The 20,966-nt window shown below is 45.1% G+C and overlaps 1 protein-coding gene across 1 annotated transcript; it reads right to left on the bottom strand.

Moving 5' to 3' along the window:
* Positions 1 to 1,140: 1,140 nt before the first annotated feature.
* Positions 1,141 to 19,635, bottom strand: LOC120478408 (patched domain-containing protein 3). Its single transcript, XM_039670285.2, has 4 exons — positions 18,911 to 19,635; positions 6,417 to 6,544; positions 6,193 to 6,338; positions 1,141 to 5,793 (listed from the first exon to the last, which is right to left on the bottom strand). Exons 1-4 carry the CDS (start codon positions 19,595 to 19,597, stop codon positions 4,190 to 4,192), a joined length of 2,565 nt encoding a protein of 854 aa, XP_039526219.2. The 5' UTR covers positions 19,598 to 19,635; the 3' UTR covers positions 1,141 to 4,189.
* Between the last annotated feature and the right edge of the window lie 1,331 nt (positions 19,636 to 20,966).

Below are 20,966 nucleotides of genomic sequence, written 5' to 3' on the forward strand. Positions count from 1 at the left end.
CCAGCAAGAACCGCACAGATTGCCAATGCTCCTCCAAGAACCCTACTATAGGAGAAAGAGCTTTGAGGAACTTAAGTTATTTGAGTATCTGACAGGGTATTTGAGGCACCTTTAGTTTTTACAGTGTACTTTCCATACATATTGTGCTAAAAGCCGTGTTTTATCTGCTTTTACGGCTTCATGTGTCCTAAGGATTTCAACTTCCAACTTTCAATTTCATCCTGCCCGTGGTCCTTACTTTAATTTCTTTCCTCTTTCTTTAGCACTCTAAGAATGGCACTCAAGAGGCTTTGGAGTCACCCTAACACTTCAAAATCAATAACAATTTTTGTCCCTTATATGTTTAAAAATTCTTTAAATAACACCCCTCTATTCATATTACCTAACGGATCACCTCTTTCTAAGTCCTTGTTCAGGACTCATTTAACTACTGTCATCAAAAGCTGCAGTCTATCCCCCTCTCTCTATACCGGCCAATCCATCAGAATTGGGGCCGGTTCTATAGCAGCTGAAAGAGGAATCTCTTCGTCATCTATTAACCAACGCCAACGTGACACTAAGGTCAACAACCCATAGAACTCCACTGACTACAATTATTTCTCACATTGTGGATTATAGGCATTGCATCACACTCAAATAAACTTTTGGATTGTAAAACTCATATCATCTTCATCATTACTTCAATGACTGTAAAGTCGGGACATTCAAACGATAAGTTTAAGTCAATCTCATTGACTCATTTAACAGACAAGAACCACTGAGATTGCTTTCCAACTTGTTTAAAGACTTGATGTTATAAGCAGTGGTGGGGAAAATAAAACAGGGACAGTACAGTACATATATTATATACATGTTGAAATGTTGAACCACTCACAGAATTTTTTTTATGTTTCTTAACACCTTAAAAACATAAGGGCAGAACCATCCAAAGGTTCTGCCCTTATGTTTTTGAAGTTTGCTTCACCGATGTGAAGGGGGAGGAGAATTGATACGTTCGTCATATTTAGTCAATAAAACTCTTCCGCAAAGGATACACCCGTGTGTGTCCTCGCTTATGACTCCTCCAGAAAACTCCTCACTCCCCGATTGTTGCGTCCTCACGGTGCAATTCGAGAATTGAGACGTCTTTCAAGATGGCCGAGCTCGATCGGTTTCCGGCAACAAAGTACATTTACTTCAGTGTTTTTAGGGAGAAATTGTGCTTTAAGACTTCATCAAACACATTCCACACTCGGACTCGTAACAGGAAGATTTAAGAAGCATTGGAGGAAGTGGCCATGGACTTACAGTACTATCAAGTGAAACTAAATCTGCAAATGCATCATATCGTTTGCCAGCGATGAAGATCTTTATTAGTTGAACATCTTCGTATGTTGTCTGTGATTCAGGTAATACATTTTACAACCAAACAGATTATTATGCCACGATAGCACTACTACACAGTATGAAATTACCAGTTTTTTGGACATATAGCCTTAATTTATAGATTAAATAAGATAACATTGTTCACAGTTTATGAAATGAACACTCACCATCCCGCGGTAGTTTGTGTGTGTTGCGCAGTGGCGTGGGAACTCATCTGGGAAATTAATTCCTTTGGCTGCTTTGCACACAGTTAACCAGTTTAAACACACTTAAAAAATACATTTGATTACATTTTTGGAAGAAGATTCGTCGATTTGCATTTAATCGTTGTTTGTGTTCAGATTTTCAGTAGCGGTCATGAGCGCGAGCACGTCTGTAGAGTTTTAACTCTTTCTTCTGTGTGGAGGCTGCTGATTCCTTGACAGTAAGTATATACAGTAGTGTATACCAGGGTTTCCGTTGTCCGGTAATTACCGGACATTGGCCGGGAAAAAAATCAAATGTCCGACAAAATTAAATCTCTCCAGTCAAATTGTCCGATGAAAATTGCCTAATAATCCCGCCCCCTACCACAATCTGAATTAGAGAAAAAGCCTAAAATGTATTAAGCAAAAATACACCATCATTTGGCTATGTTATAAAGGAACAGGCTCTACCATTTGAATGTTATTAAAGACGGCACATGGCACACACTTAAAATCCGGAGCAAATGGATCAATTGGTTAATAACGCTCCACGTTATTAACTCGCGCTCGTGTACATCTTATGCCGCTCTGTCACACCGCCAGTTCAACCTCGTAATCAATAATAAAATCACTGTTCCCGGCGCTGCGTCACAGAATGTTCATAAAGCGCTCCCCATTCAGCGCTCAACGCAGTTTGCTTCGCGCTCCACTCAAATGCCCCCCCGCATGTAAAAATCTGCATGTATTTTTATCTCACTTTTAGGTTAGACAGCCTTATCTTGCAAAGAACTAAAGTCAAGACCAACAAAAACATTTTCCAAACAGAAATGTTTCATTTCAAATTACAAATTAGGACTAGCAAGAACAGGAATGTAGCATAGGTACACAAAACGTCCTGTAAAATTAAACGAATAAATGGGCCTAATAATATGAATAAAAATTATATAAACAAAAATGCACATAAAAGTTTTAAAAGTAAATTATAGGCCAGAATTTTGATAAACTTTTCCCCAACGCACATGATAAAAATGTAAATGGGCTTATAACCAGTGTACACACAAACTGCTGTAAAATTAAACGAATAAATGGGCCTAATAATAACTAAAATAAAAATATATACAAAAATGTAAAAAAAAAAATATATATATAAGCCTACATAAATGTTTAAAATTAGGCTAATTAATTATTAGGCCAGATTTTGATAAGCCTAACTGATTTTTGCGCAGCGCGCAATATTAAAATTTAAATTGGCTTATATCATCTGTACACAAAAAAAAAAAAAATGTAAAATTAAACAAATCAATGGGCCTATTTATATAAATAAAAATCACCACATCAAGGTGTTAAATTAAATACATTTCGGTAAATTAACTATTAGGCCACCAGACGCCGATATCTAACTGAATTTTTGCGCAGAGAGCACGTGGATGACAATTTAAATTGTCTCAAACTTTTAAAAAAAAGACAACAAAAAAAAGAAAGAATTGCTTTCCTTATCTAACCTACAGTTCTTGTGAGTTCACCTTCAAGAACACGAGTTTGGACAATGTCTGAGGCTTCAGACACATGCGGTGGTTTCTTGAAAGCAGGCCACGGCGGAGAAAACCCTTTCTGCGCTCGCAGACTCGCTCGGGGACGTGGAGTTTTCTCTTGGTGTGAGCGGAGCGGAGCGGGAAATAAGCCGACGCTCCGTCCTTTTAAAAATGTCGCTCTAGTCTGCACTCTGTCCAAGATCCGCTCACATGCTCTGCTGCGAATCAGCGAAAGTCCTCATATGCAATTTCAACTAAATGATAATCTATCCAGAGTGGACCAAGCTCGCCAAGTTAGCCAGTGTAGTCCCTGTCTCGAGTGTTCCTGCAGAGCCAGAGAGAGGGTTCTCACTGCAGAATCGGATCAAGATGAAAGTAGCGAAGTCGCCTTGCAAAGAACAAGGTTACGCGGCTTATGTGCATTGCAAGTTGTGGAGAGACACTGCGAAGTTTTGATTTTAAGTCGGCAGCTGCACATTTCAGCACTGCAAAACAGCGTAAAAGTAGCTTAAAATTACGCGAGACAATGTTATAGGTCTAGTCGTTTGTTTGTTCCAATTAATTTGACAAGGAATTTCACGGTGGCCAATTTAAATGTTACCAGCTAAATGAGACGCTACTAAGGGTGTATATAATTAAGGTTGCTTTAGTAAAAACTATATTCAGATATTGTATGTGGGGAAGGGGGATTGGTTTGTTAAACTAATGTGAAACCATAGCAAAAACAATTGGCGTTGATTGACGCCAATCGGACGTTCATGTTTTCATGGTTTCCGTCTATTTGAAAGTTATGCTAATAAACATGTTGCATTCTATACGGCCTGATTATGTCATTTTTTAAGTTACATGCCTGACTCCAGTTTTCCTCTTGACTAATTAAGAGGCGATATTTGACCGGCATATCATCAAAATGTCCGGTAAACTAAACCTCTGCCGGTCACTTTGACCGGCGCCATTTTTTTCTAGCGGAAACTCTGGTGTATACATAAGAATGATTATTATTTCAGGGTTTTCTGGCATGGTCAAATCAGAGTGCCATACAGCGCTAAGCTCCTACAAAAAGGTAAAAGTGAATCCATCTATTTTCTAAATCACTTGACACAGTGCCTATGGACAGTCAGGATCAGCACACCATACATTCTGAATCACGACTGCTATTACCGGCTGTTTGCTTGTGGGCTCTGGAAGATTTTGTTTGTTTTTACTACAAGTGCCGAGGAAAGTTAGGAACACCGGTATGAATACGATGCCATGGACGGCCCCAAACAGAATGACTAAGAACATGATTTTGAAGAAGGTCCTGAAGATGTAGCTTTTAGCAGCCGAGAGCACCACCACACCTGCGATAGTGGACACGGCACCCTGAACGATCGGATAGCCCAGTTTATTGATGGCATCCATGGCTTTCTCATTGGCTGAGGACTTTTCACTTGACACAAAAGCATAGGATATGTGAGCAGAGAAGTCGACAGAAAACCCGATACAAATAATAAGAATAATCATAGACACGGCGTCTAAACTAACATCCCATAATGCCATGAAACCGGCCACTCCCACAATGACAGACGCGATGGCAAAAGTCACCCAGAGAGAGCAAAGAGGGTTTGGGATCAACAGGAGTGAAATGACTAACATTGCACATGTAGAAACCACTATATTCTGGATTGTATTACTGACGATGACGGCATATTGGTCGAAATAGATGAATGCGGGGTGGTACACTATCAGATCAACGACACATTTTTCTGCGGTTTCCCTAAATGCATCCAGCATGTTCTTCTCATCGATTGCCATGCGGATGTTCACAGTCTGAATGAACATACGTGACGCGTGGATTTGATTGTTAGTAAAATTAACATCTTCACTAAAACCTGACTGATTAAGAAATGCGGTTAAATGGCTTTTGAATTGCATTTCATTGTCTAAATTTAAACTTGCCTTTTGTCCAAACTGCATGTATTCACTCAGCCAAGAAATAGGTGGAAAGCCTGAATCTGCCACTGTCAGATTTAGAAAATCTTCCAAACACAAGTCAAGACTTTTGCGAGCAGATGAGTTCCAGTACTGAAAGTCTTCATCCTTTATAACTAACATGACATTGGGACCAAAGTCAGAGAAGAATTCATCTTCTTTGTCATAGTAACTACCAACGTATGAGGCGTCTGTTGCTAAATTTTTCACATCTAAACCTTCCTGTAATTGTAAGCATCCATAGATACTGACTGCCAAATACCCGGCATAGATTAGACACACGGGTCCCTTAACCCACGGCCTTGTTAAGAAAGGGCCATAATATTTCATAAAGAATGAATTCATTGGCATTTCAAATTCCTTACGTGTGTTTTCATCATAAGCCCCACCAACACAACAGCCTCCACCATCACCAGTGGCTTCTGGGACTTTCATGCAGGTCAGCCAGTGTCTGTTGCCTTTCTCTCTCCCACCATTCAGTGCGAGACAGGCGCCAAAGAAGGTGATGTTGAAGACGTAGCAGAACAGAAGAGCTGTGCTGGTGTACATGCAGAAGGACTGAACTGAGCGGAAGGGCGTCATGAGACCGATGTAGAAAGCCAGCACGTCTGTCAGCGTGGTGATAGTGATGGACACGCCGGCCTCTTTATATGTTTCTGCTAAACGAAGATCAACGGCTTTATGAACTTCCGTCGTCTGCCAGCAGGAGATCAAAATGAACATGTCATCAACACCAACACCTGGAGGAAAGCAGACGGTGAGCCTCTGAACATCAGCTGTGAGACACCCAGATAGCAAACTGACATTGAATCAACGTGGAAATATGACATCGAAACAACGTTGATCTGACATTGTTTTGCTCATCGAATTAACGTTGAACCAACGTCAGACGCGTCATTCTTTCAAAACTAACGGAAAATCAACTTGAAATCAACGCATTGTTTCAACGTTATGAAAGCAAACCAATTTTCGATTTTCATTTAGCTTTGAAGAATGCCGCGTCTGACGTTGGTTCAACGTTAATTCGATGAGCAAAATCAACGTTGTTTCAATGTCATGAGAGACGTCGTTTCCACGTTGATTCAATGTCAGTTTGCTGTCTGGGACACCTACTAAGTGATGAAACAAATGGCATTTACCCAGAACCAGAAAGGGCGCAGTTTGCACGGTCATGGCAAACGGCATCCCACAGAACAGCAGCAGACCAAAGCTGGCCAACACGGCCAACCCTGCGGAGACCACACCGAACACGGCCATCCACACCTTCGTCCTGACACAGTCCAACCTGAGGAAAGAGACAAGGGATGCATTACATAGCTAGGCATAGAAATGTGCAAATGTAATTTTTAAATCTTTATAATACCTTAAACAAGACAGAATTGAAATGGTAATGACCAACACATATGTAATAGAGAAGAGGGGGATGACCGAGTCTGAATTGGTCTCCAACTCATTCTGTCTTGATATTGATGTAAAGTAAGACATATGGACCTGTAGAAATGAAACACAAAACACTGTTCAGTATAGTTACTCGAAACACGAATGTGTTGCACAGTGAAGAAATAATTATGACAAATTATGACCAAGCAATTGTATCCTGATCATTAAATATTTTGTTATTTGTGCTCTCAATTCGCCTGTAATTAGTCATTTGGTTACTGTATAGTGAAACAATTATAAAGGGCTGCCAGTGACATGCTGTTGTACACCTAAACGTTAAGCTTTTACCTGGCCGATTTAAACTTACCTTGTTATTGTAATGCATTGTTGCAGACTATTGTTCAAAAGTTTGGGGTTTGTAAGATTTTTAAATCCTTTTGCATTCATTTGATAAAAAAAATACAGTAATAACTTATTATTAAAATTTAACATAGGCTATCTTTTTTTTCTATGTGATAGTAACCTTGCATTTAGTCCTGAGATCAGAGCTGAGTTTTAAGCATCATTACTCCAGTCTTCAGTGTCACATGGTCCTTCACAAATCATTCTAAAATGCTGGATAAATGATTGTGGTGAAAAAAGTTTAATATTTTTGTGGAAACAATGATACATTTTATGCAGAATTATTTCATGAACAAAGTTGAAAAACCAGCATTTATATTAAATCTATTTTTTAACAGTCCAAAACATTTCGGTTACCTAATGTAACCTCAGTTCTCGCTAGAAGAGGGATCGAGTATTGCGTAAGTTAGCTTACACTACGGGAAAGGTTCATCTTTTTGAGATATTGAAGCCAAAAGATTATCCTTCATTTTGTATTCATTGTCAGCGCAGTGCAGCAGCTAGCAGACGTAGAGCAGGCTGTCTAGCGTTCTCATAGGCTGCCCTGCGGCAACTGCACAGCCTACCACTGAGCCCGCCATGACGTCACGTCCAATGAAGGGCGCTCCCGCCTTCACAGCGTCATAACCCGCCAGAATGGGCGTGGCTTAGCATATATAAGCAGGACTCGGAGGCTGTTTCTCTGGATTTCATCTCTTCAGCAAAGCTCTACACATTGCTGGATTTAGAGAGAAGCCACCGCCGTCAAGAAAGTGACAAGAAAGTGACTGGAAAGTAAGAAAGTGACGAGAAAGAAACTGGTTTTCACGACTGAAGCGAAAATCACTCGTGGTGCGAGCACGGCAGGTTACACAATACTTGTTCCCTCCTCTATGGAAAACGTCTCGGTTACGGATGTAACCCTCGTTCCCTGAGTAGGGAACGGAGACGTTACGTCAGAAGTGACGGAGAATGGGGGTTTCGCATGAAAGCCAATCCTCTTCGAGTATTTAACAACGAGCCAATGGCATGCAATGCCTTGGGGCTGCGGAAATGTGCATAGCGTACTCCGCCCTACTCCGTGAGTATAAAAGGAGGAAGTGAACGCAACCGCAGTATGTCTTCGCTGAGGAGCCAAGACTGAACTAGGCGTCTACCCAGCGGTACAGCAGAAGTGGCAGGGAGACGTAACGTCTCCGTTCCCTACTCAGGGAACGAGGGTTACATCCGTAACCGAGACGTTCCCTTTCGTAGTCACTTCGAGTTACGTCAGAAGTGACGGAGAATGGGGGTCTGTGCCATCACGCCATCTTCAAGCTGTCTTCCAGTGCCCTGCGAAAGTCTGGACCCCTGAACCTTACCCTTTCTTTTTTTTTTCCCCGGGATCCTACTTTGACACAGGATTACCAAGGTACACTGGGAAACATATCCCGGGAGGGACATGCTACCAGATGCCTACCGAAGGAGGACTTACAAATACACATATGGCCGTATAGGACGCATATGGAGATCACTGGAGCACCAACCGCAGGTGGCTACTAGAATTTAACTCCAGGGGTGGCAGATGGCTTGCCAAGGGAAGACACATGCTCATAGAGGCTTACAGTGGATAATACACATGAGACAGTTACCGTCGGGAACCGTGCACATGGAGGCACCTAGCCGGCATCCAGAGCAATAGCAGTGGTGCCCGCATCGTCGGTGCTGGAGGACTCAAGGCTTCAATGGAAGACACTGAGGAGATATCGCACTTATCCAGTCCAGGGAGAGGAATGGCGAGCAAGCGAAGACACCTAAGCGGGTCCAGTACCGGCGGAAACGAGTACGTGAGAGGACACCGGCTCAATTCACAGATTGTAGAATCTTGCGAAGGTGTTGGGTGTCGCCCAGCCTGCAGCTCTGCAGATGTCTGTTAGCGAGGCGCCGTGCGCTAAAGCCCAAGAGGAGGCCACACTCCGAGTGGAATGGGCCGTCACACCAAGGGGGCACGGACGGCCTTGCTGCTGGTAAGACAAAGCGATGGCGTCTACAATCCAGTGAGACAGCCGTTGCTTTGAGAGAGCCCTTCCCTTCTGGCTCCCCCATGACAGACAAAGAGCTGGTCTGAGGTCCTGAAACACCGCGTTCTGTCTACGTAGGTGCGGAGAGCACGTACTGGACAGAGCAGTGCCAAGGCTGGGTCTGCCTCCTCCAGGGGCAGCGCTTGCAGGTTCACCACCTGGTCCCGGAAGGGAGTGGTGGGAACCTTGGGCACGTAACCGGGCCGGGGTCTCAGGATCACGTGAGAGTAAGCCGGCCCGAACTCTAGGCACGCTTCGTTAACGGAGAATGCGTGCAGGTCCCCCACCCTCTTGATGGAGGCAAATGCAACCAGGAGTGCTGTCTTCATGGACAGAAACTTTAACTCTATCGATTGCAAAGGCTCAAAGGGATGCCTCTGCAGAGCATTTAAAACTACCTAGAGGTCCCAAGAGGGTACGAGGGGAGGACGAGGCGGATGTAGCCTCCTCGCTCCCCTCAGGAACCTGATGACCAGGTCGTGATTCCCTAAGGACTTTCCTTCTACTGCTTCATGAGAGGCGGCAATGGCCGCGACGTAAACCTTAAGGGTGGAGGGCGACAGCCTGCGCTCCAACCCCTCTTGCAGAAAGGAAAGCACGACACTGATCGGACATCTCCGGGTGTCTTCTTCGCGAGAAGAGCACCAGCTGACGAAGAGGTTCCACTTCAACGCGTAGAGGTGTCTCGTGGACGACGCTCTAGCGGAAGTGATGGTTGCCGCCACCGCAGGTGGCAGCGAACTCAAACCTGCCTCGTCCCGTCCAGGAGCCACACGTGCAGTCTCCAGAGCTCGGGACGAGGGTGCCACAGAGTGCCCCGTCTCTGAGTGAGTAGATCTTGTCTCAGAGGAATAGGCCAAGGAGGTGCTGTCGCGAGGAGCAAGAGTTCGGAGAACCACGTCTTGGTGGGCCAATAAGGGGCTACCAACAAGACCTGCTCCTCGTCCTCCTTGATCTTGCACAACACCCGTGCAAGAAGGCTCACTGGGGGAAACGCATACTTGCGTGGGCCCCGCGGCCAGCTGTGCGCCAGTGCATCTGTGCCGAGCGTACCGTCGGTCAGGGAATAAAACTGGGCGCAGTGGGACGAGTCCCGGGAGGCGAACAGGTCTATCTGTGCCACCCCGAACTGGTCCCAAATCAGCTGGACCGTCTGGGGATGGAGTCGCCATTCGCCGGAGATAGGGCGGACCCGTGACAGCTCGTCGGCTGCCAGGTTCCGGTATCCTGGAATGTACACTGCACGAAGGGACCTCAGGTGCTTCTGACTCCATAACAAGAGGTGGTGGGTGAGCTGCGACAACCGGCGTGAGCGTAGACCCCCCTGGTGGTTGATGTACGCTACTGCAGTCGTGTTGTCTGAGCGGACAAGTACGTGTTGACCCCTGAGCAACGCTCGAAAGCGGTGCAGGGCCAGATGTACTGCCAGCAGCTCGAGGCAATTGATGTGCATGAGGTGCTGGGGTCCTGTCCAGGAACCGGCGGCTGCATGCCCATTGCACATGGCACCCCAACCCGTGGTGGATGCATCCGTGGAGACAACGAGATGCCTGGAAACTCGCTGAAGGGGGACACCGGCCCGCAAAAAGCTGAGGTTCGACCACGGGAAGAAGGTTAGGCGGCACGCTGGAGTCACTGGAACTCGGAGCGAGCCGCGATGCCATGCCCACCTCGGGACTAGATCGCGAAGCCACAGCTGAAGCGGTCTCATATGAAGCAAACCGAGCGGCGTTGCCGCGGCTGCGGATGCCATATGCCCCAGGAGCCTCTGAAACAGTTTCAGTGGAACCGCACTCTTGCCCTCGAACTGTCGAAGACAAGTCAGCAGTGAGTGCGCGCGCTCGCTCGTGAGCTGCGCGGACATGGCGACCGAGTCTATCTCCATGCCGAGAAAAGAGATCCTCTGCACGGGGCAAAGTTTGCTCTTTTCCCGGTTGACCCGAAGGCCCAGACGGGCTAGGTGCCGGAGCACCAAGTCTCTGTGTTCGCAAAGCTGAGCTCGAGAGTGTGCTAGTATCAGCCAGTCGTCGAGATAGTTCAGGATGCGAACCCCGTGTTCGCGAAGGGGAACAAGGGCTGCCTCGACGATCTTCGTGAAGACGCGAGGGGACAGAGTTAACCCGAATGGGAGAACCGTGTACTGATATGCCTGGCCCTCGAAATCAAACCGAAGAAACGGTCTGTGTCGAGGCAAAATGGAGACATGAAAGTACGCGTCCTTCAGGTCGATCGCTGCAAACCAATCCTGAGGCCGAATGCATTCGAAAATGCGTTTGGCTGTGAGCATTTTGAACGGTAGTCGATGCAGAGTACGGTTCAAAATGCGCAGATCCAGGATCGGTCGTAACCCACCGGTCTTCTTGGGGACAATGAAGTAGGGGCTGTAAAACCCGGACCTCATCTCGGCTGGAGGGACCGTCTCGATTGCACCCTTCGCCAGCAGGGTGGCAATCTCCGCTCTCATGACCGGGGCATTGCCACCGACCATAGTGGAGCGAACTCCCCTGAAACGGGGAGTAGACCGTGCGAACTGAATCGCGTAGCCAAATCTGATCATTCTGATGACCCAGCGGGACAGCCCGGGAAGCTCTAGCCAAGCTTCCAGGAAGTGAACCAGCGGGGTCATGTGAACCACAGACGTCCCCCCGGAGGGGCAGCGAGGCGGGTCGACTGGCATGCGCGCAGGAGTTACCCTGCCCGGATGCACAGTGGAGGCCCGCTCCCCGACAGAAGAGACCAGGGAAGGACCAGCGTTCCACGGGGGTCTGTTCTGCCGGGGGTCTGGCGATAGAGGGGGAGGGGAGTGGCGTAGTCGAGGGACGACACACGCTCGCCTCCGCACCCTCAGAGACAGAGAGGAATGAGTGGGCTGACGCACTGGAACGTCGAGCGCACTCATTCCAGTCTGTGTGCTCAGTGATGATGTCAAGTCTTTCTTTAACAAACTCTGGGTGCTGCCCACCCGTGGGTGAGCAGCGGGTAGCTGAGAACAAAAGATTCTCCCCCGGCCCTCCACCGGGGGAAGGAGGGGGCCTGCTACCGCCTCCCGGGAAAAACTCGACTTCATCACTGAGCAGCCCCCGTCAGGAACATCGCTTAGCCTGGCGTTTAGCGGGGCATGCGGCCTGAGGGGGCTGTGACGCCTGCCTACGGCCTCCTCCGCGCCGCGGCCCGGGTGAAGGCTGCTGCTGGGGCCGCGTGGGAGGGAGGGGAGCCGCAGGGGGGCGTCCTCGGCGGCGAGCAGAGGAAGGCGTCTGTACCGACGGCTGGGTGGAGGCAGCAGCTGGCCGTCGGGGCAGAATATGTTTGATCGCCTCCGTCTGCTTCTGGGCAGTCGAGAACTGCTGGGCGAAGTCCTCGACTGCACCGCCGAAAAGGCCAACCTGAGATAACGGGGCGTCGAGCAGACGAGTCCGCTCGGCATCCCGTGTATCTGCGAGGTTCAGCCAGAGATGGCGCTCCTGGACCACACTAGTGGCCATCACCTGACCAACGGAGCGAGCCGCCACCTTCGTTGCCCGGAGAGCAAGGTCTGTGGCCGCTCGCAGTTCGTTGAAAGCCGATTGGTCAGTCCCGCCCTCGTGCATATCTCTGAGCAACTTGGCTTGGAAAACCTGCAAGGTGCTCATCGCATGCAAAGCGGTGGCCGCCTGTCCCGCCGCTCTATAGGAACGCGCCGCCATAGCAGACGAGAACCTACAGGCTTTGGATGGGTGCTTAGGAGGACCACGGGAGGAGGCGCTCTGTGGACACAGCTGCATCGCAACAGAGCGCTCCACCGGGGGCATCCCAGCGTACCCACAGGCGGCCCCACCATCGAGGGGGAGGAAAGGCGGGGGAGATCAGAGCGCGCTCTCGAGAGGACAAAGGAGCCTTCCAAGAGCGCGTCAGCTCCGCATGCAGCTCGGGGAAAAAAGGTATTGGGGTTGGCTGTGGCCTTGCGGCGGCAGCCTTGCCCAAAAACCAATTATCCATCCGTGAAAGATCGGGGCAGGGCGGAGGGTTTCACTCTAACCCGATACTCACGGCGGCCCGAGAAAGCATGGCCGTCAACTCGGGATCAGACACGGGCAACGCTGGCACTCCCGAGGGAGGCAACGCAGCCGCATCCTCATCTCCCGAAGAATCAAGCCCGCCTTGTGATGCCGCGATCGACATCGCATCATCATCTGGAGCGCCGAACGAAACAGACGGTACCTGCGAAGAGGTAGACGGCTGAATCGAAGCGGCGCTCGCTGGCTCTAACACTGGGGCGGGGGGTGTGGCCCGAGGAATCGTCGGGGCTTTATTCCACACCGTCACCGTCAAATCACCCTGTCCGCGGGTCGACGAGCTTCTCGTGGAAGAAGCTGATCGAGTAGCGGGGACGGGGACTCTCACTTTAGTCAGATCATTGAGTCTAGATCTCAGTGTAGAGATGGTCATGTTCCCACAGAAGGAACATGAGTCATCCACGAACGCTGCTGCTGCATGCTGAATGCCCAGGCATACAGAGCAGCGATCGTGACCATCAGAAGATGACATGAATCGACCGCACCCAGAAGAACACGGGCGAGACATCTTTAAAAAGACGTGCCACGTGCAGCTCTTTCAATGAGAGGAAATTCACTCTTTCAGCGCTGAGGCGACCAGGGAGAAGCGCAAAGTCTGGCAGACCACTGCTCAGATCGCAGGCGATGCAGAATCTCGCTGGATACCGCCGTCACACCAACACTGAAGAGGACGCTCGTCTCGAAGAGTCTTGAACAGTGAGAATGGCTTTAGGAGTGAAGAGTTCTCTTGGCTCCGAAGCGAAAACTTACTGCGGTTGCGTTCACTTCCTCCTTTTATACTCACGGAGTAGGGCGGAGTACGCTATGCAAATTTCCGCAGCCCCAAGGCATTGCATGCCATTGGCTCGTTGTTAAATACTCGAAGAGGATTGGCTTTCATGCGAAACCCCCATTCTCCGTCACTTCTGACGTAACTCGAAGTGACTACGAAAGGGAACTGAGGTTACGTACTGCGTAAGTTAGCTTATGCTATGCTTTCAGGTGACCAGGCATGTGCGCAGCTCTCAGCGAGCGCAGGTGATGCTGAGACCACGCGAGGAGGTGCTCTGTCAGATTACGGAGATTCCTGGACAGTTCACGTAGGACACCTCTGACATGTTGTCCGAGCGGACTAGGTCATGGTGGTCCTGAATAAACGGGAGTAAGCGCTTCAGTGCGTTCTCGACCGCTAACAGTTTTTTGTGAAGGAGCTTCTCCTGGTCTGACCACTGGTCAAAGACCGGTCTGTCCTCGAAGAAAGTGCCCCAACCTGAGTTGGACGCGTCTGTCGAGATGACTTTTCAATATAAAAAAGCTCCCATCATCGCACCCGTCGGCCACTAACCAAGTGTGAGTCACTCTGATTCGTTCGCAGCCAGAGGCCCAAGCTCAGCGAGACGCTCAAGCGTTCAGCCAGCGTTGAAGCGGGCGCATGAAACGTGAAGCGTGAGCTTACTAATAAGTGTTATTTAGTAAGCATGAGCGCTCGTGAGCGGGCACGGGACTTACAGTTATATGTGAAGCCGCGATCGCTTGGAATGGGCGGTGTCAGACACACACTAATTATTCATTATATACAAAGGTTTATGAAACTCACAACTAACATCCCAAATGAAGCGAACACCAGGGCTGAAACAATGTCATGTTACAGGGCTGAGAAGGAGATTTACGACCACATTCCTGTGCCACATACGAGAGACAGAGAGACAATGGGAAGACAGAATTTTTTTTTACTTTGCTGCATTAATCATAGACTAACTGATCTATAAATGAACATGCAACATAGCATTTTGTAAATGATTTACCGTCTTGTGTACGATTATGTATATACTATGGTGTGTATTTTATTATACAACCAGCTAACAGTCAATATAACCTCACCTGTACCATGCCTCCTGCCTTTAATCCTCATTTAATGACTCACACTTTGATGTACACCACCTTCTGTTAGAATGCAATGTCAATGGTTTGTGTCTATTTGAGCATAAATGAACAGTCTAAGCACGCTGGGGACAAAGACCATAAATCAACTAAGAGCCACTTTCCCTCTCAGACATCTTCCCTTTTCTTAATTGTCAGCCAACCCTTAGGGGTTTGATCTTTCTCAGGCTTTATTAGAGACAGTCCACACGTGACCTCCCTCTTGGTAGTTCCCCCTCCATCCAGTCGCAAACACTGTTTCTGGTGATACTGGGGAACCCCCTCCCCCTTCCATGGGGGCCCAGAGGGCTCCCAGCAGGCCTCGCATACAACCAGATACGGCCTCATGGAGGAGAGAGAAGACTCTCTTACAAAGAACCAAGGACATTCTCAGGAGTTTGGAACCAGCACGCAAACCAACATAGACTCCAATCACCCACTCTTCTGACTCCCTCACTTCTCCTGGGTGCTCGCGTGGCCTCAACAGCCCCCAGGGCCCCAGGCCAAACTAGCCATGGAGAAAGATGACTTTCTAACAACTTCCATGTGCCACTGCCGGAACCCTCAACGACGTCAATTTTCCACAACAATTTTTCCCACTACAAATGCAAGTATTCAATTCAAGGAAATGTGATGTGAAAATGAAATGCTGTTGATTTTTCTCATAGTTAGATGGATCTTGTCCATCGCTACATCATCCCATCTCTCACTCCTTTTTCCTACACATGTACTTTCTGTCTTTATGTATGTTTATTTAATGTTTGTTTAGTTTATTCATGTTTATGATTTAGTTCATTAAACTTGGGCACTGTATGTATTTGGTTGCTTGCAAGCAATGTCATTTTTACGATTCTGGTCTGGCTACTTGCTCAAAGTGCTGGACATGCTAAGAAATAATTACTCTTCCGTGGCCATGGAAGATACCCTTTTCTTAGAATAAATTAATAATCAAAAGAGTTTGATATAATTTTTTTTTGATATAAGCCTTAATGGCCGCGTGACAGAGCGGGCAGAAAGTAGGCGTGGGCATGGACTCATTTTCTTACGTTTAACACTCGAGCAGCTGTTTTATGCTTTACGGGAGTGAGCTCTGTAGGTGACACGGGAAGTGTTGTGGTTGTGTGTAGGGGTGAACACTCTCTAAATCCAGCAATGTGTAGAGCTTTGCTGAAGAGATGAAAACCAGAGAAACAGCCTCCGAGTCCTGCTTATTTATGCTAAGCCACGCCCATTCTGGCGGGTTATGACGCTGTGAAGGCGGGAGCGCCCTTCATTGGACGTGACGTCACGTCGGGCTCAGTGGTAGGCTGTGCAGTTGCCGCAGGGCAGCCTATGAGAACGCTAGACAGCCTGCTCTACGTCTGCTAGCTGCTGCACTGCGCTGACAATGAATACAAAATGAAGGATAATCTTTTGGCTTCAATATATTTAGAAAAGACAAATCTTTCCCGTAGTGTAAGCTAACTTACACAATACGAGAGAATCTCTCGAAAGAGAACCCAAAGACTGTCACTTTTGATCAATTTAATGCATCGATGCTGAAAAAAAAAGAAAAGTTAATTTCATTAAAAAAATTCTTACTGACATCAACATTTTGGAGCATGTGTACACTTGTAGTTTGTTTATTGTGAAATAACTCTGTCATCTACTAAGAGTTGTTCTTCGTTTGCCAAACGCACCGTGAGGCTGTGAGCGAACTTAGCGAAGGATCAGCAGCGAACACTCTGTTATTTATTGGTTTTCTCTTGTATTCAGATGACTAGGAGAAATAGTGCTATCCCACACAATTATTCGCTAACATTTGCTTAATTTTCCACTTATTTTACACACTGAATTTCATGCCAAATGAATAAAGTTACTGGTAAAAAATAAATAAATAAATAAAAAACGTTTGGTTAGATATTATTTATGTAATTCGATCCTTTTCGATACATCATCAGAATCAAATGTAGGGGAGCGCAGGGCACAACGTAATGCAGGGTTAAATGTAACAGACTTTTACATAGTTAGTCAGGGTCAAACCGGTTGTGTTTCCTCTTTTTTTCTCTCCCTGCCAGAAGACAGAGTCGCGCTGATTTGAGGAAATTTCGTGAAGATATGGACAAAGAGTGTTTTAACACAATGCAAGTATTTTTTTCATCATAGGTTATTTTCTGAGTTGTGTGTGTACGTCACCAAAACTAACTTAATATGACCTTAATCACTGTCTTGTTTGCTAAAAGACAGCAACATGTCAGCAACGGTTAGCTAGGCTTGAAATGCATCACACAGCAGGGTTAACCAAGCTGCCACGTGTACAACAATAATGAACTGAACACAGGGAGCCACAGAACTTTTCAGGTTTGAGTATTTATTTATATATTTAACTTTGTTGAACTCTCACAAACAATGTTGGAATTTGAAATGTTTAAAATTTAGTTTACTATGCATTTATCAGATTTTAAGCTCATTATTAGTACTGTTATTATTAGTAATAATAAAAATTTTACATGCAGCTGCCACACACAAACCTAATTCAATTGCAATTACAATATTTGATGATTTTATTTATTTATTTATTGCAAAACTGTGCAGCCCTTTCAACTATCATTACCCATGATATTGATCCATAATAGAGGGATGATTGGATGAGGGATGAATGTATGGATGTGCATTTATACAGAAGCACAAACAATATCTAACTATAAATAAAATAGTACTGAATTAAGTGTTACAACTAACTCCTCTGTCTGTTACAATTAACCGCGCATATGAAACATCGGTAACACTTTATTTTACGACTCGCAAACAACTGTGTAAGTACACCAAAATTACGCTGTACGTTTCTGTAATTATAGAGTACTTTTGTGTAAGTGTAAGGGAACAATATGTTAAGTTTGGGGTAAAAAGGGGGTAACAAGCACCACTTTAATTTACAGCCCGCAGGAGTTACACTTACCCTGTAACTACACAGAACAACGGGGGTAACAAACGCTACTTACTATGTAGCAATACGAAACAACACTATTTGCACTGTAATTACAGAGAAAGGTACAAAGAAAATAAAACAACAACAAAAAAGTTTTAATTACACACTATTTGCCCTGACATTTAAGTGTCATTGCAATCCAATGGCATAAGGTAAGTACTAATTACCACATGGTACGGTCTAAATTAAAATCATAGCACAATCAAATTATTTTGACTTTTCTAGTAATCTAGTAAGAAAAGCCAATGAATTAAATTTTTATCATAGCATATATATATATATATATATATATATATATATATATATATATATATATATATATATACATGTGTGTGTGTGTGTGTGTGTGTGTGTGTGTGTTTAATTTTCAACCCACAGATGTCAAAATTACCCTCAACATATTTTGCCAGAAATGTGATACATTTTATAAATGACAGACATACAATTTTTTGCCTGGAATATATTAACAGAATAGGTACCTGTTATTTTTTTAACTAATTAAATAATTTTCTTGTATATCTGCTTGTTACCCCTTTATTACCCCAAACTTAACATATTGTTCCCTTATACCTACACTGAAGTACATTATAATTACAGAAACGTACAGCGTAATTTCAGTGTACTTACAAAGTTATTTGCAGGGTGTATATCTGTTTGTTACCCCTTTATTACCCCAAACTTAACATATTGTTCCCTTATAATTACACGGAAGTACACTATAATTACAGAAACGTACACCGTAGTTTCGGTGCAATTACACAGTTGTTTGCGGGTCGTAAAATAAAGTGTTACCGAAACATCTGCTCTTCTGTCACTTTCAGTGCAACTGTAAGAAAATGGAAGAAAAAAAAACTGTAATTGTTCCTTTGTAGAAGAGATGTGTATGTTGCTTATGTAAAAAAAAGTGATTCTAAATTAATTGTTTGTTTGTTTTTTTAATAATTAAAAAAATATATATTATTAATAATAATAATTTTGGCCAAAACCAAAATGTGTTGGGTTATGCCTCGCTCTCCCCTACTACAGGATCGATCTGCCCACCTCTATACACAATAGTCATCAGGTATCTGTATACATGTAGATATAACTCATAACTCAACATATTTGTTTTACTTACCGTTGTCTGTTCTGTAGAGTTTGAGAGGAGTTTCAGAAAGCCATCAAGCCAGTCAACGGTTTCCTTTGTCTTCTTCTCGTCTAAGAAATAAAAAAGTCTGATCGCTTTGGCTTGGGTGATCTTTGAGCTATTCAGCTTTACACCACCAATACTTGTTCCCAAAAACATGTCATTGTTCCCTGGGTATGTCATGTTTAAAGAAACTATTTCAGTAGCATTGTTATTTATAATGTCTAAAATTGTGTTTGATATGCATCTTCCCTTTGTTTTGGCACAGAGGTTTTCAAAAGTGTTTCCTGCCATCATACTTTTCACTTGTCTGTCTAGCTCTATAATGTCATTAAAAGCTGCTTCAGTTAATATATTTCCTCTGTGCAAGTCTGTGATGATCAAAGACGCATAAGAGCCTTCAGATGTAAGCCGCAGCTGAGAAAACTCTTCTGATTGTGGAAAATGTTCGACCACAAATGCCCTCTCCAACTTGGCAGGTCCATTGACAGGCGTAAACTGGTCTTCAATATCATTTGCTTCCCTCTCATGAAGAAAGATGAAACCAGCTCCCAGGACAGTAGAAACATATAAAGGCAATAAAATAAACACACATGGATGTCTACCAACAACATGACCAAGCTTTTCAAAGGCCAGAGACAGAGGCCTTTCGATGCAGTCTGTTTTACACTTCGCCATCCTCCGTTCACAGTCCCAGAAACATCCAACTTCTACAATGACTCATGTCGTCAATGTACTTATAGGCTGAGCTGAACACTAAAAACTCATTTGTTACTTTTTCACAAAATAAAGTTACTCATTAACAAACTTCCTTATTGTCACCTGCCCTCTTCATCACTGCCGGAAGCTATTGGGCCATTTTCAATATTCAGGGACTGTAAACTAGGATGTGGAAAAACAATTAAACTCTAGTCTTAAGGAAATAATTGAGTACAACACCCCGGGAATCCCCCGTCCAGGAAAATATTTGATAGAACTCAAAACCTGCGTTAGCTAATGTAGATTCACTTCTACAATAGAGGGCAAAAGATGTGGGTCCAGAATAAAAATACAAACACTTTATTTTATGATAAAAAATTATGTCAAGAGAATAGAGCTCTACTCTGTTTAAACCGCCATATTGGCAGGCAAGGCGGTCAGGGACCGGGAAGTGAATGAATGACGGCAGCTTTAGTTTTAAAGTCCCCGTGAAATCAAAATTGAACCTATTTACTTTGTTAGCGCATATTACTAGTCTTGTGGTGAACAATTAATCCGTGCAAGTAAAAATATATTTAAAAAATGTTTTACCTTAGTAATCTTTAATCAAAATCTGAAAAGTTACTTCCGGTCTGGAACGGTTTCTTTTTCTGATGACGTAGGTTTCACAGTTTGGGTGGGGAAACGCGCAACCACTCCCCTCAAACCGTTAGTTTGCTATGAGCGAAAGATGGAGAGGAGGAGCGCTAGAGTCAAACCCTGCCCTCTGTTCAATATTCCGCTTCACTTGGAAATACGTCACAGCACTGGAGAAAAATCGTTTGCAACTTCCGCTTCACGGGGACTTTAAGGCAACAGAGTTCACAGCACACTTTAATTCAAAAATACATATAATCCATGTATAATCTATGTAGAACTATAATACCCCCGGGGTGCTTTTCATGTGTGACTTGATAGAGGAACTGATAGTTTTCCTGAAAGTAGGTTAATAGGAGGAAGAAGAGTCAGCCTCCAGAACATACAATATTTTTATTTATTTTATTTTTCGTGCGTTTATGAGGGGAAAAAAATGTAACGGACATGACGGTTCTCCATTATAGACCGATGTGAAAGTGACTTTAAAACTTTCACAGACAGAAAGCACCAGGGCGTAGAATTTAGTAGGGACGCTAGGGACGTGTCCCTACCAATATCCAGTGACACTGATATATCCCTAGCAATAATTTCGATCAAACCTTCAAATGTATTTATAAATTGATTAGGCCTAGGCAAAAACGATTCTCAACGGCCACGAATGTCTTTTTCTACATATTGAGGACTCGCGGTGCTACGTCAATTCTTTCTTGGC

The sequence above is a fragment of the Pimephales promelas genome, chromosome 25, assembly GCF_988280905.1.
Source record: "Pimephales promelas chromosome 25, fPimPro1.hap1.1, whole genome shotgun sequence".
Lineage (NCBI taxonomy): Eukaryota > Metazoa > Chordata > Actinopteri > Cypriniformes > Leuciscidae > Pimephales > Pimephales promelas.

Coding starts and splice junctions, on each gene's coding strand:
- LOC120478408 (XM_039670285.2), bottom strand. CDS start 19,597: ATGGCGAAGTGTAAAACAGACTGCATCGAAAGGCCTCTGTCTCTGGCC. Junction 6,339..6,416: donor TCAATTCTGTCTTGTTTAAG/GTATTATAAAGA, acceptor CTCTTTCCTCAG/GTTGGACTGTGTCAGGACGA. Junction 5,794..6,192: donor TGCGCCCTTTCTGGTTCTGG/GTAAATGCCATT, acceptor GCTTTCCTCCAG/GTGTTGGTGTTGATGACATG.